General features: G+C 58.5%; 1 protein-coding gene across 2 annotated transcripts in view; it reads left to right on the top strand.

Annotated features, from left to right (window-relative positions):
- Positions 1 to 16,934, top strand: part of plcb3 (phospholipase C, beta 3 (phosphatidylinositol-specific)) — a 63,850-nt gene extending 46,916 nt beyond the window's left edge. Inside the window, exons 15-27 of one of the 2 annotated variants that reach the window (XM_052045030.1) lie at positions 726 to 821; positions 3,964 to 4,037; positions 4,789 to 4,885; positions 6,955 to 7,039; positions 8,011 to 8,135; positions 8,539 to 8,693; positions 11,191 to 11,349; positions 11,772 to 11,871; positions 12,605 to 12,709; positions 12,989 to 13,080; positions 14,221 to 14,413; positions 15,986 to 16,030; positions 16,596 to 16,934. In XM_052045030.1, coding sequence (XP_051900990.1) covers positions 726 to 821; positions 3,964 to 4,037; positions 4,789 to 4,885; positions 6,955 to 7,039; positions 8,011 to 8,135; positions 8,539 to 8,693; positions 11,191 to 11,349; positions 11,772 to 11,871; positions 12,605 to 12,709; positions 12,989 to 13,080; positions 14,221 to 14,413; positions 15,986 to 16,030; positions 16,596 to 16,819 — 1,550 coding nt within the window. In that variant the 3' untranslated portion in view covers positions 16,820 to 16,934. The remainder of the gene's footprint in view (positions 1 to 725; positions 822 to 3,963; positions 4,038 to 4,788; positions 4,886 to 6,954; positions 7,040 to 8,010; positions 8,136 to 8,538; positions 8,694 to 11,190; positions 11,350 to 11,771; positions 11,872 to 12,604; positions 12,710 to 12,988; positions 13,081 to 14,220; positions 14,414 to 15,985; positions 16,031 to 16,595) is intronic. The other variant, XM_052045031.1, reaches the window with a different exon arrangement.
- The last annotated feature ends 312 nt before the right edge of the window (positions 16,935 to 17,246 follow it).

Below are 17,246 nucleotides of genomic sequence, written 5' to 3'. Positions count from 1 at the left end.
CCCTCTCATCCCCACCTCCCCCCTCCCCCCATCCCTCCCTCCCCCCTCATCCCTACCTCTTCCCTCCCTCTCATCCCCCATCCCCCTCCCTCTCATCCCCCTCCCTCTCACCCCTCCCTACCCCTCCCCCTCCCTCTCCCTCTCACTCCCACCTCCCCCCTCCACCTCTGCTGACCCAGACAACCAAAACTACCACCCCTCCCCTCCCCTCCCGTCCCCTTCCCCCCTCCCTCCTCCTCTGTCCCCAATCCCCATCTCACACCTCCCTTCTCACCCTCACCTCCCCCTTCCCAGATAATCTAAACAGCTCCTTCCTCCCCCCCCCCCCCCCCCCCCCCCCCGTCCCCTCAGCTAACCCACACCACCCCCATCCTTAAACCACTCCCTTCCCTGGTCTCCCACTGCAACGCTCCCCACCCCCCCGGGTAATCAGGGCTGCCCACCCCAGGCGAGAGTGTCGATCACCCCCACCCCACTGATCAGAGGGCTTTCCCTCCTGCATTGCATGCTGGGTAGTGAGCCCCGCCATTCCCCCACCTCGGCTGTCGTCGGACCCTCGAGCTTCATCACTTGCCTCGAGACAGGTGGTGCGCAGCACAGCAAGATCCCACAGATCATTCCCCAGCTCCGTGACCCTGTGGCCAAACGGGGAGGGGTGGGCGACCATCTCGTGGGTGGAAGCAGTTTGTCAATGTGACCCTCGATCTCCCTCCTTCTCTCTGCAGTGGAGTCGGGAGACGGGGGCCAGAACCTGGCCAACGGTGACTACCAGTTACCCAGGGAACTGGAGGAGGTGGTGAAGATCCCAAGGAAGTCCATTGGTAAGCATTGGGAGGGGCTGGGGTTGGGGGAGACGGGTGGGGAGAGTTCCTTGGAGCAAGAGAGGTGGGGGGCATCGCAGTTGGTAAGCCAGCAACTCCCCGTGGGTGAAGTGAGCCTGGGGCAGTGGGAGGGGCTGTGTCTTTGAGGGGAGTGCAGTAACCGGGGAACGAAAACCTGCTCGACCACAGGAACCATCACAAATGAACCAATTCCCACCTCCGCCCTTCCCTCTTGCAGAGTCACAGAACAATACAGCAGGGATACAGGCCCTTCGGCCCAACCAGTCCCTGCCGACCACAGTGCCCACCCAGCTAGTCCCAATTTCCTGCGTCAGGCCCATATCCCTCCAGGCCCCACCCCTCCCTGTACCTGTCCAAGTGCTTTTTAAATGATCCTGTTGAACCTGCCTCACCCACTCTCTCTGGCAGCTCGTTCCATAAACTCACCACGCTCTGCGTGAAAAAGTTGTCCCTCAGGTCCCTTTTAAATCTTTCCCCTCTCACCCTGAACCTATGCCCCCTAGTTTGGGACTCCCCTACCCTGGGGAAAAGACTGTTACCGTCCACCTTATCTCTGCCTCTCATAATTTTAAACACTTCTATAAGGTCGCCCCTCATTCTCCTACTTTCCAAGGAATAAAGACCGAGCCTGGCCAACCTCTCCCTGTAACTCAGGCCCTCGAGTCCCGGCAACATCCTCAAATCCTGTCTGCACGTTTTCCAGTTTAACCATGTCTTTCCAGTAACAGGGCGACCGAAACTGTCCACAGTGCTCCGAGTGCGGCCTCACCAACAGCCTATACAACTGCAGTGTAATGTCCCAACTCCTGTATTCATTGCCCTGACTGATGAAGGCCAGCGTGCTAAATGCCTTTCACCACCCTGTCTACCTGTGACGCCACTTTCAATGAACTATGTACTCGTACTCCTTGGTTCCTCTGTTCCATTACACTCCCTCGTGCCCTACCGTTCATAGTACAAGTCCTACTCTGGTTTGACTTTCCAAAATGCATCACCTCGCATTTATCTGTATTGAAACCCCTTTGCCACTCCTCGGCCCACTTCCCCAACTGATCAAGGCCCCCCCATGTAATCCACGATAACCTTCTTCAATGTCAACTTTGTAATGAGGCTGACGAGGAGGTTGGTGTCTGTCCCCTCTCTCCCCACTCCCGCCTCCCCTGGACTCCCCTGGCCCTGCTGGGTGCCTGCCTAGAGGCCCGGTGCCTCTGCTCTTTGACACAAGAGGAGGTGCCAATTCCAAGTAGAAGGGCCGGGAGTTTTGCGGCTGACGGGAGCAGACTTGGTGATTTCCCCCACGAGGATGAGGCTAAATGTACCCAGCAAGAAGCACTTGCAACCCGTGACTGTGTTTGAGGTATGGAGATGAAGTCCCAGTCAAGGGGAGGACCGAGACTCTCAGCCTGCAGCTGAAGAGATTCACTCATCGTTATCAGTGTTTCAGAGGTCACCACTGACCAGAAACTCAATGGGACCAGACACGTAAACCCCGTGGCTACAGACTCAGAGGCCGGGGATCCCACGGTGAGGGACTCACCTCCTGACGCCCCAAGGCCTTTCCCCCATCTACAAGGCACAGGTCAGGGGTGTGACAGGACACTCCCCACTTGCCTGGGTGGGGTTAGTCCATGCACTCCACATCCGCCACATTACCTCTCCACTGTCTACAGGTCAGGAGTGTGACGGGACACTCCCCACTGGCCTGGGTGGGGTTAGTCCATGCACCCCACATCTGCCACATTACCTCTCCACCGTCTACAGGTCAGGAGTGTGATGGGACACTTCCCACTGGCCTGGGAGGATGCAGCGCCGACAACTCTCGGGAAGCTCGGCACCGTCCAGGACAAAGCAGCCCGCTCGATCGGCACCCCACCCACCCCCTGAAACACCCCCTCCCTCCACCACCGGCGCACGGTGGCTACAGTGTGCACCGTCTACACAACGCCCCGCGGTTACTCACCTGGGCTACTCTGACAGCACCTCCCAAACCCACCACCTCTCCCCCTCCAAGGAGGACAGGGGCAGTGGATGGGGGGGGACCACCACCACCCACAGGTTCCCCTCCACTGTCCCAACTTGGAAACATATCGCTGTTCCTTCACCGTCACTGGGTGTGAACCCTGGAACTCCCTCCCCAACGGCACCTCCCCAGAAGGACGGCAGTGGTTCAAAGGGGCGGCTCACCTGTCCTGGTCCAACCAGGCAGACGCCATGGCCAAGAGCTCACCAGCGCCTCACCAGGCTAAAAAAAATTTGACGTGTCCCCTTTGACCCTCACCAATTTTCATCGATGCACCACAGAAAGCATCCTATCGGGATGCAGCACGGCTCAGGACGGCAACTGCTCTGCCCGGGACCGCAAGAAACTGCAGAGAGTTGTGGACACAGCCCAGCGCATCACGGACACCAGCCTCCCCTCCACGGACTCTGTCTACACTTCCCGCTGCCTCGGGAAAGTAGCCAATATAATCAACAACCCCACCCACCCCGGACATTCTCTCTTCTCCCCCCCTCCCATCGGGCAGAAGATACAAAAGCCTGAAAGCCCGTACCACCAGGCTCAAGGACAGCTTCTATCCCGCTGTTATAAGACTATTGAATAAGATGGACTCTTAACCTCACTATCTACCTCGTCGTGGCCCTTGCACCTTATTGTCTGCCTGCACTGCACTTTCCCTGTAACTGGAACACTTTATTCTGCATTCTGTTATTGTTTTCCCTTGTACTACCTCAATGCACTGATGGGATGAAATGATCTGTATGCATGGCATGCAGAACTAAGTTTTTCACTGTACCTCGGTACATGTGACAATAGTAAACCAGTTTCACACCCACCTTCTCAAGGGGCATCTAAGGATGGACGATAACTGCTCACCTTGCTGGCAATACTCACATGCTGTGATTGGATGAATAATTGAGGAAGGGAGCTTTCTCTTGGCCAGGGGTTGGTTCTGTGAGACTCGCTCCTGTAAAGGTGTGTTGGGGAACAGCAGAGAACACGAGGGAGGGAGGGAGGGGGCTGGTCTGGGGCAGAAGAGGTGCACAGGGTCTCTGAGGGTCACAAGGTGTGGGGGGTCCCGGCCCTGCCTTACCTAACCGCGTGTTCAATCCACGTTGCCAGATCGGGAGACGGAGAGTGACTTCGAGGAAGAGGAGGAGCAGGATTTAAAGAAGCAGCCTAGCACGACAGATGAGGTGGGTCTCGGGCAGGGGGTGGGTGGGGTGGAGAAGGGCTGAGGGTTTCACCTCTGCCTTTTTAAACCCACATTGATTATCACAGGTTCTTCCCCACAGGGTTAACAGCCTACATTGGCTTTCAGTCAATGGAGGGGACAGAGGCTGGTAGTGTCCAGGGGAGGGGTGGTCTCTCTGTCGGAGGGGTGGGATTGGGATTGGGATTGGGAAGGGTGGTCTCACTGTTGGAGGGGTGGTCTCGGGAGGGGTGGTCTCACTGTTGGAGGTGTGGGATTGGGATTGGGAGGGGTGGTCTCTGTCGGAGGGGTGGGATTGGGATTGGGAGGGGTGGTCTCACTGTTGGAGGGGTGGGATTGGGAGGGGTGGTCTCACTGTTGGAGGGGTGGGATTGGGAGGGGTGGTCTCACTGTTGGAGGGGTGGGATTGGGAGGGGTGGTCTCACTGTTGGAGGGGTGGGATTGGGAGGGGTGGTCTCACGGTTGGAGGGGTGGGATTGGGATTGGGAGGGGTCGTCTCACGGTTGGAGGGGTGGGATTGGGAGGGGTGATCTCCCAGGCAGGGATGAGGGGGTTTGTTGGGTGGGGTGGGGTTTGCTGAGGGATTTTGTTCTCTCATTGACGAGAGGGCGGACTGATTGAGTGAGAGCGGGGTGTGAGGTGTGGGCTAGGAGCCCACCGAAGGGCCCTGAGGTTGTTGCCATGGGACTGATGACCCCATCATGCCCTCTGACCTCTCTCTGCTTGACCTGCAGGGCACGGCGGGAAGTGAGGTCAATGCCACCGAGGAGATGTCCACCCTGGTCAATTACGTGGAGCCGGTCAAGTTCAAGTCCTTCGAAGTGGCCTGCAGTAAGTTCGGACATCTCTCTGAGCAGCCCCTGACGTCTTCCCTGGGCCCCACTGAGAGGGGCAGGGGGAGGGGGTGGCCTTTACCCTCGGGGTGGGGAGGGACAGCTCTGGGATACCACAGGGTTCTGGGACCTCTGGGATTGCCTGCCTTTGACTTGGGAATGGGGAGGGACTGGAACGGAAGCGATATCTGGTAGGCTCTTCAGCCCAACTGGTCCATGCTGACCAAGATGTCCATCTAAGCCAGTCCCACTTGCCCGCATTTGGCCCGTGTCCCTCGAAACCTTTCCTATCCACGTGTCTTAAATGTTGTTACTCTACCTGCTCACCCACTTCCTCTGGCAGCTCGTTCCATATACTGACCACCCTCTGGGTGAAAAAGTTGCCCCTCAGGTTCCTATTAAATCTCTCCCCTCTCACCTTAAACTTGTACCCTCTAGTTCTTGATTCCCCAACCCTGGGAGAAAGATTCTGCGCACTGACCCTATCGATGCCCCTCGGGATGTTATACACCTCCATAAGGTCACCCCTCATTCTCCTGTGCTCCAATGAGAAAAGTCCCAACCCGCCCAACCTCTCTCCAGAACTCAGGCCCTCGAGTCCCGGCAACATCCTCGGAAGTCTCGTCCGGTCCTGGGATGGTTCTCCAACATGGCGGCTTCGTCGCCCAGCCCTCCCAGAGCCAGCGTGTGGTGGGGGTGGGGTCGGTGGGGGGGCACGTTCAACCCCCTCCAGCCCTCCAGCCCTCCGAGATCTCCGCCCTCCTCCAATTCCAGACACTTCCTCCCATTGCTCCTCCTGTGCTGTCTCCCTCAACCTCTCGTACCCCTCTCCTCCTCCTCCTAAGATGCCCCTGCACCACCCCACCCTGCCAATAACACTCGCTCTGGGCGCCTTGAAGCCTTCCAGACTCGATATCGAAGCCTCCAGCCGTCGGTAACCTGCTCGTTCTGTCTGGATCAGAAGTGGCCATCGCTACTGGTCACCCATGTGACCTGGGCTCAGTCTCACTCTCTCTCTGTCTCTCTCTCGTTCTCTCGCTCTCTCTTTCACTCTCTCTCGTCTCATTCTCTCTTGTCCCTCTCTCTCTTGCTCTCTATCTCTTGCTCTCTCTCTCGCTCTTTTGATCTCTGTCTGTCTCTCTCTGTCTCTCGCTCTCTCTCTCTCTCTCTCGTACAGTCTGACCCGCTGGCTATGTCCCACAACCCCAGCTATTGGCAACACCAACCCTCCACTTTAAATCACCTGGTCTTGCCCTATCGGAGATATTACCCACCCTCACCCACTTCCTTTGAAAACTTACTACATTTCTCTCTCTCTCCCCCCTAGATCTGACCAAAGGTCTTTGACCAGAAACATTAACTCTTTCTCTCTCTCCGTGGATACTGCCCGACCTGCTGAGTGTTTTCTGTTTTTGTTTCGGATTTCCCGCATCTGCAGGACTTTTGTTTCCGTCCCTTGCTTCGCATGTGACTTGGGGGTCAAATCTTTTGTCTCGCATCTGCTCCTTGGCGCGTTTTTTGTATGTTTGGTGCCGTATTAGGGCCCCGTCGGTGTCCTGGGTGTTGGGGGAGCTTTGGGATTTTGTTGTGTGGCCTTTTGTGGGACCCCTCCTCAGAATCAGGTTTTATCACTGACTTAGATGATGTGAAGTTTGTTGTTTTGAGGCTGCAGCACAGCGCAAGGATATAACATTATTACAACTTACAAAATTAAATAGTCCAAGAAAGAGGAATAACGAGGCGGTGTTCATGGGTTCACGGACCGTTCAGGGATCTGATGGTGGAGGGGAAGAAGCCGTTCCTGAATCGCTGAGTGTGGGTCTTCAGGCCTCTGTACTTCCTCCCCGATGGTAGTAACGAGAAGAGGGCATGTCCCGGGTGGTGAGGGTCTTCAGTGATGGATGCCGCCGCCTTGAGGCACCGCCTCTTGAAGATTTCCTCGATGGTGGCGAAGGTCTTTGGCGACATACTGAATCTCCTCAAACTCCTAATGAAGTAGGCCGCAGGCGTGCCTGCTTCGTGACTGCCTGTTTCTGTAGGCCTCATTACGTCTGCTTCTGTCCACAGAGAGGAACAAGTACTACGAGATGTCGTCAATGGTGGAGACAAAAGGATTAGAGCAGCTCACGAAATCGCCGGTGGAATTTGTGGAGTATCTTTCTCTGATCGGCTAAATGGGGTTTGAAGCCCGAGCAGGGTTTAGGCCAAGCAGGAATTGCAGCCTCCCGGGATTGAGGCCTGTCGTTGTTGGTTGGGATGGAGGCAGGGAGTTGGCCCCAGTGCCTGGACAGAGCAAGGGTTGGGTTTTGGATGGGGCTTGAGATAGTAAATTGGTTTATTATTGTCGCATGTACCAAGGTACAGTGAAAAACATTGTTTTGCATGCCATCCATACAGATCATTTCATCACATCAGTGCATCGAGGCAGTACAAGGGAAAACAATAACAGAATGCAGAATAAAGTGTTACCGTTACAGAGAAAGTGCAGTGCAGGCAGACAATAAGGTGCAAGGGCCACAACGAGGTAGATTGTGAGGTCAGGAGTCCATCTTATTGTACTAGGGGACCGTTCGTTAGTCTTACAACAGTGGGATAGAAGCTGTCCTTGAGCCTGGTGGTACGTGCTCTCAGGCTTTTGTATCTTCTGCCCGATGGGAAAAGGGAGAACGTCCAGGATGGTGTGTGGGGTCTTTGATTGTGTCGGCTGCTTTACCGAGGCAGCGGGAAGTGTAGACAGAGTCCGTGGAGGGGAGGCTGGGGTCCGTGATGTGCTGAGCTGTGATGTTGGGCAAAGAGTCACCGGGTTGGTTTGGAGTGGGATGGATGCTGGGGACAGAGGCTGTGGAGGTGGAACCGACCAAGGAGGCCGGGCTATGGAAGGTCAATGGGAGTCAGGAGTCCAGGGGTGAACAGGCCAGGGAGCGAGCCTTGTAACCAGTGGGCAAGTTGTCCAATCAGAGGGCGAGGTTGCGAGGGAGGGGTCGTAGGGGAGTTGAGGGTTCTTGGCGGAGGGGGAAGGTCGCCGGTCTGAGGGTCAGGGGTACGAGGGTCGCGGGGAGGGGTCGAGGGTCGGAGGGCCGGCCGACCGGGGTTTCTCCTTGACGACCACCCCTCCCCTCACAGATACAACAAGAAGCAGCTGAGCCGCATCTACCCCAAGGGCACGAGGGTCGACTCCTCCAACTACATGCCCCAGGTCTTCTGGAGCACTGGCTGCCAAATGGTGGCCCTCAACTTCCAGACCCTCGGTGAGTGGGTCGTCCCCCCATCCTCGCTCTCTTCCCCCCACCCGCCTCCCCTCCCCTTCCCCCTCTCCCTCACCATCCCCTCACCCTCACCGTCCCCCCTTCTCCCCCTCACCCATTCTCCCCTCCCCTCCCCCTCCACCCCCTCCCTCTCTCCTCTCCCCCTTCTCTCCCTCCCCACTCTCCCCTTCATCCTACCTCCCCTTTCCCTCGCTCTTCCTCATCTCCCTCAACTCCCACTTACTCCCCCCCCACCCCTCACTCCCCCCACCTTGCTCCGCCCCGTCATTCCCCCCCCACCCCCCCCCCCCGAGTCTCCCTCGCCCCCTCCCTCAGGGCGGGTCTGAGGTGTGGGTCACTCTGCTGCATCGCTGACCCTCCCGTTTCCTCCCTCCCCCACGCGCAGACCTCCCGATGCAGTTGAACATGGGCATCTTCGAGTACAACGGGGGCAGTGGCTACATCCTCAAGCCGGAGTTCATGAGGCGGACGGACAAGCACTTTGACCCCTTCACCGAGAACATCGTGGACGGAGTCGTGGCCAATACTGTCTCCGTCAAGGTAACCCCCCCCGTCCCCCTCCCAACCCTCCCCCGTCCCCCACTCCCTCCCCCCCTCCTGTCCCCCCCTCCCTTCTCCCCTTCCCATCCCCCCTCCCTCCTCTCCCTCTCCCTCGTCCCCCCCTCCCTCCTGCCCTCCCCTCATCCCCAACCTTCTCCCTGGTAACTGCAGCCCTGGGACACCTCGATCCTGTGGCAGAAGGACTGGAGAGTCTTGGGACTGGTCGGGGCAGTGGGACAGGACAGACCCTTTGGCCCACGTCCACCTGATCCCTCCTTGTCCTATTTACCCCCATTCGTTCTGTAGCCGTCTCTGCCTTGGTGATTCAAGTTCTGGTTTGGATTTTCTCAAACCCCCTCCACCTCAGTTCCAGATTCCAAACACCCCTGGGGTGGAAAGCACTCCCCCTCAGGTCCGCTCTGTACCCCCTCCCTCTCACCCCACCTCTTGTCTTAGACACCCCCATCTAACCTACCCGCCCCCCTCTTAATCCCCATTGGTTTACTTATTGTACCATGTGCTGAGGTACAGAGAGATTTTGTCTGCGTGCCGTCCAGACAGATCGTCCTGTACATCAGTACGTCGAGGCAGTGAGAGAGGAAAACAGAATGCAGAATATTGGTGTTGGTTTATTATTGTCACTTGTACCGAGGGGGGAAGGGACTGGACACGTGGGGACAGGAGGAGAGAGGCAGGGTCTGAGGAGATGGGGCAGTGGGGCAAGGGCAGGCAGAATCAATGGGGTTAGTGTCAGACGCACGAGTCCACGTGTGAACGGGTGCAATGAGAAACCTGTAGCAGCATCACAGGCACATCAGCACACGCGTGAACACGTGTTTGCCCACAGAAATGTTCCAGGTCTTCCCCCCTAGAACCCCCCGGATGAACCAGGAGATTCGTCATCTGCTGAGGCCCAGTCCTGTGGCGTTTAGGGCTGGCGACCCGGAGTTGTGTATGAAGTCCAGGTACGACCTCTGGAAGCACAAAGAGGCAGTCTCGGACTAAGCTGGAACCTCGGACGGACGCTGGACAGCTGTGAGAGGGCTTGCACGGTGTAACTACAAGGTGGGATTGGGTAGCATGAGGCTCCATCGCTCCCGGATGAGCTCAATGGGTTAGGGAGGACTGGCACCCACCCACAGGAGCCCCTACATCTCTGGACGACACTGTCACCTCACTCTCTGAGGCCGACGTCTGGGCATCCTGTGAGAGGGTGAACCCACGAAAGGCTTCTGGTCCAGATGTCATTCCTGGCCGAGTACTAAAGATATAATTTGCCGACGACACCACTGTTGTTGGACAAATCACAGAAGAGCCAGCGGACAGGAGCCAGGTAGGACACCTGCGTGAGCAGTGCTAACCTCTCGCTCAGCGTCAGCTAAACTAAAGGGCTGATCGTTGACTTCAGGAAGGGGAAGGAGGGTGAATGTGTGCCAGTCTACGCTGGGGGATTGATGGCGGAGAGGGTCAGCAGCTTGAAGTTCCTGGGCATTAACATATCGGACGACCTGTCCTGGGCCCAGCATGTAGACGCAATCATGAGGAAGGCACGCCAGCATCTTTACTTTCTTAGGAGATTAAAGAGATTTGGTTCGTCACCGAACACACTGATAAACTTCTACAGATGTGCTGTTGAAAGTGTCCTGACTGGTTGCGTCATGGTCTGGGACGGCAATTCGAATGCGCGGGAAGCTACAGAGAGTAGTGGACTCAGCCCAATACATCACGGGCACATCCCACCCCACCGTCGGGAGTATCTACAGGAGGAGCTGCCTCAAGAAGGCAACATCCATCATCAAAGATCCCCACCATCCGGGCCGTGCCATCTTCTCACAGCTCCCATCGGGCAGGAGGTACAGAAGCCTGAGGTCCCACACCACCAGGTTCAGGAACAGCTACTTCCCTTCAACCATTCGGTTCTTGAACCAACCGGCACAACCCTAATCACTACCTCAGTACAGCAACACTGGGACCACTTCAATCACTTTGCACTGCAACGGACTTTGTTTTTGTTCTAATTGTGTTCTTTCTTGTAAAAATTGTGTATAATTTATATTTTTCTTGTGAATGCTGCTTATCTGATGCTCTGTGCCTGTGATGATGCTGCAGGTAAGTTTTTCATTGCACCTGTGCACACACAGACTTGTGCATCTGACAATAAACTTGACTTTGACTTTGTGTGGACCACCGGCTGGGGTACATAAGGACATACTCATCCAGGAGTGGGACAGTCCTGTTTGTGGATTTTGGGTAAGAGATGGAAGTGGGAAGTGTGGTGATGGGACACTCTCGGGCAGGAGATCTGATGGGACGAGATCTGTGCTGGCGGCCTGGTGTTTGTGGGTGGGGTCCTGGACCAGGGGTGGGTACGGGAGGGGGTGTCCGAGAGCTGGCCTCTGCAAGGTGGAGGTCGGCCCACCAGGCGACAGCGGCACCCCCTTAGGCAGTCACCCTCCCTCTCCAGCGCTGACTCCATTTCCCTCCCCTCCCTCCATAGATCATCTCCGGCCAGTTCCTGTCTGACAAGAAGGTAGGGATGTATGTGGAGGTGGACATGTTCGGGCTTCCCATCGACACCAAGCGCAAGTTCCGCACCAAGACCCTCACCAACTCGCTCAATCCCGTCTGGGATGAGGAACCTTTCGTCTTCCGCAAGGTATTCCCTGTATTTGCAGCTCCCCAGCCATGCCTCTCCGTACGGGAGCCTGGGGAATGGGGGGGTGGGAGGTGACGGGGGTGGGAGGTGAGGGGGGTGGGAGGTGGAGGGTGGGAGGGGGGTGGGAGGGGCAGGGTCCAGGGGACGAGGACATCTTCCTGACCCCTGGGGTGATGGGGCAACTGTCGCTCGGTGCCCCTCATCACCTGCTTGTCTCCCTCTGACTCCCCCCCCCCCTCTCTCTCTCTGCCCCCCTCTGGAGTGTACGTTGGGACAATCCTCTCTCCCTCGCGTCAGGGTGTGTCAGACGAGAGCGTCTGCTCCCACACCGAGCCTGCACTCACCTCCTCTCCCCCCTCCCATCCCCTTCCCCCTCCCTGCCCCCTCCCCTGCCCCCTCCCCGTCCCCCCTCCCCTCCACAGGTGGTCCTGCCCACCCTCGCCTCTCTGCGAGTGGCCGTGTTTGAGGAAGGGGCCAAGTTCATTGGTCACCGGGTGCTCCCAGTCTCAGCGATCCGGCCGGGTAAGTTCGGGGGTGTTGGGGGTGGGGGTGGGGAGGGGGGGTGGGAGGGGGGTGTTGGGGCTGGGGAGGGGGGGTGGGAGGGGGGTGTTGGGGCTGGGGAGGGGGGTGTTGGGGCTGGGAGAGGGGGTGGGGGTGGGGAGGGGTGTCACCTCGAGGGGCAAAGCACTGGCGTTGGAAGCAACAACTCCTTCAACAGCTGGAACATTCCACGGTGGGGGAACCAGGAATGCAGAGGGGTTGGTCAGGGACTGAGGCACTGGGAGAGGGCTGAGGGAGCCCCTGGGGAGAGACAGGGAGGGGTGTGGGGGCCGGAGGGGGTTCCAGAGACGGGAAGGGGTGCAGGGGCCGGAGGGGGTCACAGAGACGGGGAGGGGTGTGGGGGTTGGAGGGGTCACAGAGACGGGGAGGGGTGCAGGGGCCGGAGGGGGTCACAGAGACGGGGAGGGGTGTAGGGGAGGGAGGGGGGTTACAGAGACGGGGAGGGGTGTAGGGGCCGGAGGGGGTCACAGAGGCGTGGAGGGGTGTAGGGGAGGGAGGGGGTCACAGGCGGGGAGGGGTGTAGGGGAGGGAGGGGGTCACAGAGACGGGGAGGGGTGGGGTGGAGGGCAGTCACCACTCGCAGTGACTGTCTGTTCCTCTCTCTCCCCCTACTTTGCTCTTCCCCTCTTCCCACTCCCTTTTTCCTCCCTACTCCCCCCCCCCCCACACTCCCCCCCCCCACTCCCCCCCACAGGTTACCGATACATCTGCCTGCGGAACGAGGCTAACCAGCCCCTCCAGCTTCCCGCTCTCTTCGTCTATACCGAGGTGAAGGACTTTGTCCCGGACACGCACGCAGGTCTCTGCCTCGTCACTTTCTGTCTTCTCTGGTGGGGGCTCCCCATTCCACACCCCTAACCTTGGGCTTGAGGGGAACCATGGGGTGGGTGCACCAGGCTGACAGGAGGGTGTGGAGGGAGCTTCACCCTGTGTCTGACCCCAGGAGTGTGTGACGGGACGGTGTGGAGGGAGCTTCACTCTGTGTCTGACCCCGGGAGTGTGTGACGGGACGGTGGGGAGGGAGCTTCACATTTTACCACCTCCTCTGAACCGAGGAATGTATTCCGATATCCCACAGATTACATCAAGGCTCTGTACAACCCCATCCAACATGTCAACCTGATGGAGCAGAGATCCAAACAATTGGTGTCACTGACCGGCGAGGATGAGGTGAGTGGGGTTCACACTCCCTACACCCTTGGACCGACTCCCTCCGTGCACCTCTCTCCCTCCGTCCCTAACTCCGCACTTCCTGAAGACCAGGAGTTGGTTCTACCGGCTGCTGAATTTCTTGAGGCAGATCCCTCCCCTCCACCCCCCCACCGACCGTCAATCCCACTCTCTCTCCAGAGCCTGTCTTCCCTTCCGATATTCCCCCAATTCCCTTTCGGAAGTTGCTGTTGGATCTCTTCCCTCTGCCTCTCTGCGTGGGACGTTCCCAATCAGAGCATCGTGCCGCAGGGAAGTCGTTCCCTTCCTCTCTGCCCCCTCCCCCCCCAGCTCTGTTCTCCTCTGGTCCTCCTGATCCCAAACATCGTTGGGAATATGGCTCTGGGTTCACATCTCGCTCCGGAGAGTTCCACAGGGAGGGTCTTCGGCGCCGGCAGAGAGTGACAGAGGTTCACGGCTCCCTCCCATGTGGCCCTCTGTGGGATCTTGCTGTGCTGAATTGCTTTTCCCTCCCCCCCCCCCCCCCCCCCCCCCCCCCTGGGTGGTATCAACCCCTCCCTGGGACCCCACTTTGGAGGCTTCACCTCCGGTCTGGGTTGGGACACGGTGTTGGCGCTGGGCAACGGGAGTGGGGGTTGAGGGGGTGTCTGGGTCGATCGTCGAGGACCCCCAGCACCTGGGCCATGCCCTCTTCTTGCTGCTAACCGTTGGGCAGGAGGTACAGAGGCCCACCTCACTCAGCTCAGGGGCAGGTTTTGGGGGGGAAGGTCTTGGATGGGACACCTTGGACCAGTTGTGCTGTCGGACCCTGTAACGACTGGTCTCCGCGGTTCTTGAATGGACCTGCACACCCCTAACCCCACCTCAGCAACGGGACACTACAGACCACCTCCTGCATTGCCACGGACCTGCCTCTCATTGTGTCTGTGTCTTGTTTTGCCCAATCCTTTTCTTCACTTTGTATAACTTGTGTGTAATTAATGTTCTGTGTGTTGTCTGTACCTCGGTGCCTGTGGTGCTGTGAGCAAGCTTTTCATTGTACCTGTACCTCACTGCACTCCAAGAAACTCCATGACTTAATATATTGCTCTTTCTTCACCCTGTCCACCCTCCCCCCACCCCCCCCGGCCCCTCGCCCAGACGTTACGGTTGGTCAGCACGGAATCCTCTGTCACCACGGAGGAGGTGAAGAACAAGCCTGACGTGTGTAGCGCCGCTCCCGTCCCCAGGAGCTCCCTCACTCCGTCCATCGGCGAAATGAAGCCCAGCGGAGAGACAGGTACTTCAGAGCCGTCAGCACAGGCATCCAGTGGGCGACTCGGTGGCGCAGCAGGTAGGGTCGCTGCCTCGCAGCACTTGGGACCCGGGTTCGATCCCGACCTCTGGCGCTGTGTGTGTGTGCGTGCGTGTGTGTGGAGTTTACACGTTCTGCCTGTGATTTCGTGGGTTTCCCCCGGGTGCTCCGACGTGCGGGGTCGGTGGGTTAATTGGCCCCCTGGTGCGGGGGTGAGGGGTAGAATCTGGCGGGGGTGAGGGGGGGAAGAGTGTGGGGAGAATAAAATGGGATCAGTATAACTGGGTGGTCGATGGTTGGGTGGGACTTGGGGAGACCAAACCTGCATGCAGTATTCCAGACGTGGTCTCAACAGGGCACCGTGTAGGTTCATCGAAGAGGACAGTAGTTAGTAATTGGTTTATTACTGTCACATGTATCGAGGTACAGTGACAAATGTTTTGCATGCCGTCCATACAGATCATCTCATCACATCAGTACATTGAGGTAGTACAAGGGAAAACAATAACAGAATGCAGAATAAAGTGTTACCGTTACAGAGAAAGTGCAGTGCAGGCAGACAATAAGGTGCAAGGGCCACGACGAGGTAGATTGTGAGGTCAAGAGTCCATCTTATCGTTCAATAGTCTTATAACAGTGGGGTAGAAGCTGTCCTTGAGCCTGGGGGTACGTGCTTTCAGGCTTTTGTATCTTCTGCCCGATGGGAGGGGGGAGAAGAGAGAATGTCCGGGGTGGGAGGGGTCTTGGATTATGTTGAGTGACAGCCTTGGGGTGCATCACAAATTGAACAGGGTAACACTGTCTTAGAGGGTTCCTTCTTGAGGACAGGTTGCTGAGACTCAGCTCAGTCTCTCTGGAGCACAGGATGGAGGGGTGGTCCGATCAGACGCTAATTGGAGATGCTTCTTGGTTCTGACTGGGTCAGTTGAGAGTGACACGGGATTGACCCCTCAACCCAGAGCCTTTTGTTCTCTCCCAAAGGAGCTGTGCAAATGAAGATCCATCAGGATGAATGGGGAAATTCAGGGATACGGGACCCCCTCAACACTGGAATAGGCTGGAGGGGCTGAATGGTCTGCCCAGCCATCTGTCTGTGTTTGGGATCGGGTGGGCCATTTTGGTGACGGGACGGTGGTCAGATCTGACCAAGTCCCCCGAATTACTCTCCCTGCCACCCTCAGAGAGACAGTCCCTCTCCAATGCCAACTCCTACCCCTCCCAATCCCAAGGGAATGTGTCCCGGCAAAGGATGGAATTGGGTCTCGCCTGGAGCGGAGCAAGAGGTTTGGACAGGCCAGGCCTGTGTTCCCAGTGTTGGGATGGTGCAGGGTGTCCCAAGGGAGGCCTGTGAGGACAGTCTCCAGTTGGGAATTGGAGAGGGATTTCTTCAGCCAGGAAGGCAGTGCGAGTGTGGGACTCGAGGAGGGGTCCACCGCGCACAGTGTTTGAGGGGAGATGGAGGCTGGTGTGGGGCAGGCGGCGGAGGGTGGGACCGAACTGCCTGTGATTGAGGCCGGGAGCAGGGCTCGCGGGTTCCTGTGCCTTGGCCTCGCGCCAGACTGCTCGCCGACCGACTGCGGCCGCGTTTAATGCCCCTGTCTTGTTTCCCAGGCAACTGCCGGCCACAGGAGGACCTGATTCCCAGCATTTTATCAGGTGAGCACAGGGCCGGGCACGCAGCGGCGGTTGCCGCGAGGCATAGGCCTCGCCGCCAGCCGTTCAGGCCTCACCGCCGGGCGCACTCGTCGGCTACCGCCCCCTCCGCCGCCCCAGAAGTGCAGCCAGGCCCCGCTCCCTGGCCTCTCCCTGACTCCCTACGCCAGGGCGGAGCGAGGGCAACTTTAGCCCCAGGATGCAGTTGGCCAAGTAGGCCGGACTTGGGACCTGGGCTTTTCCTGGTGGGTTGGTGGGAGGGAGAAGGTTCCCAAACATCCCACACCCCCCCCCTACCCTCAGGGGAGTGGGGGGGGGAACGCAGGCTGAGACAGGGTGGGGGTCACGGTGGGTTCCACCACTGGTAGGCCTCAGGGTGTTGGTGAGGGGAGGAGGGAGGAGGTGACAGGCAGAGTATAACGTGGGTGGGGTCGGTCTGTGTGTGGGAGTGGGTGACCGCGTGTGTGGGCCACTGTTTACACGCGCGTGAGGGAGGGACCGGCGTGGTGCGCGGAGGGAGTGGGGCCAGCGGCTTTAACATGTTGTGTGGGGGGTGCGGTGCCGCCAGAGGTGACGGCGGTTCCGGTCGGGGAGCTGAAGCAGCAGAAGGCCTACGTGAAGCTGCTGAAGAAGCAACAGAAGGAGCTGCAGGAGCTGCAGAGGCGGCACCTGAAGAACATGGCGGCCCTGAGGAAGGAGCAGAGGGGCAAACTGAGCGAGCTGGAGAGCAGCGCGGCGCGGCGACGCTCCCTCATCGCCAGAGCCATCAAACAGGGCAGCAAGGCCAAGTGAGTGCCACCCGACCCCCTCCCCTGACCCTCTTCCCCCTCACTCCCTCCCCCTTCTCCCCTGACCCCCCTCATCCCCCACCCTTCTCCCCAACACCCTCACTCCCCCTCCTCCCCTCCCCCTCCTCCCCTCCCTCTCTCTGCCCTTCTTCCCCTCTTGCTGCTTCTCCCCCCCCCCCCAGCTGACAGTGATGTCGGAGGGTCAGCCCCCCCCTCCCCCCAACCCATGCCCCCTCCCCATAGATGTTAAAACCCCCTCTGGGACCGCTCGGCCTGTCGATCCCAGGACTGCACCCCACCCCTCCCCCACAGTCTGACCTCAACGATCCTGCTATGGGGCAGAGCTCGGAGTGAGGGGGTGCCGAATTTAACCCCCCCCACCCCTGGACCGTCGCTGAACGGCTGGTTCAGGTCATTGCTGTTCCTGGGAT

The sequence above is a fragment of the Pristis pectinata genome, chromosome 38 (genome assembly GCF_009764475.1).
Source record: "Pristis pectinata isolate sPriPec2 chromosome 38, sPriPec2.1.pri, whole genome shotgun sequence".
In the NCBI taxonomy this organism is placed as follows: domain Eukaryota; kingdom Metazoa; phylum Chordata; class Chondrichthyes; order Rhinopristiformes; family Pristidae; genus Pristis; species Pristis pectinata.
Note: the sequence above shows the minus strand (reverse complement) of the source record. Positions and strands in the feature narration are given on the sequence as shown.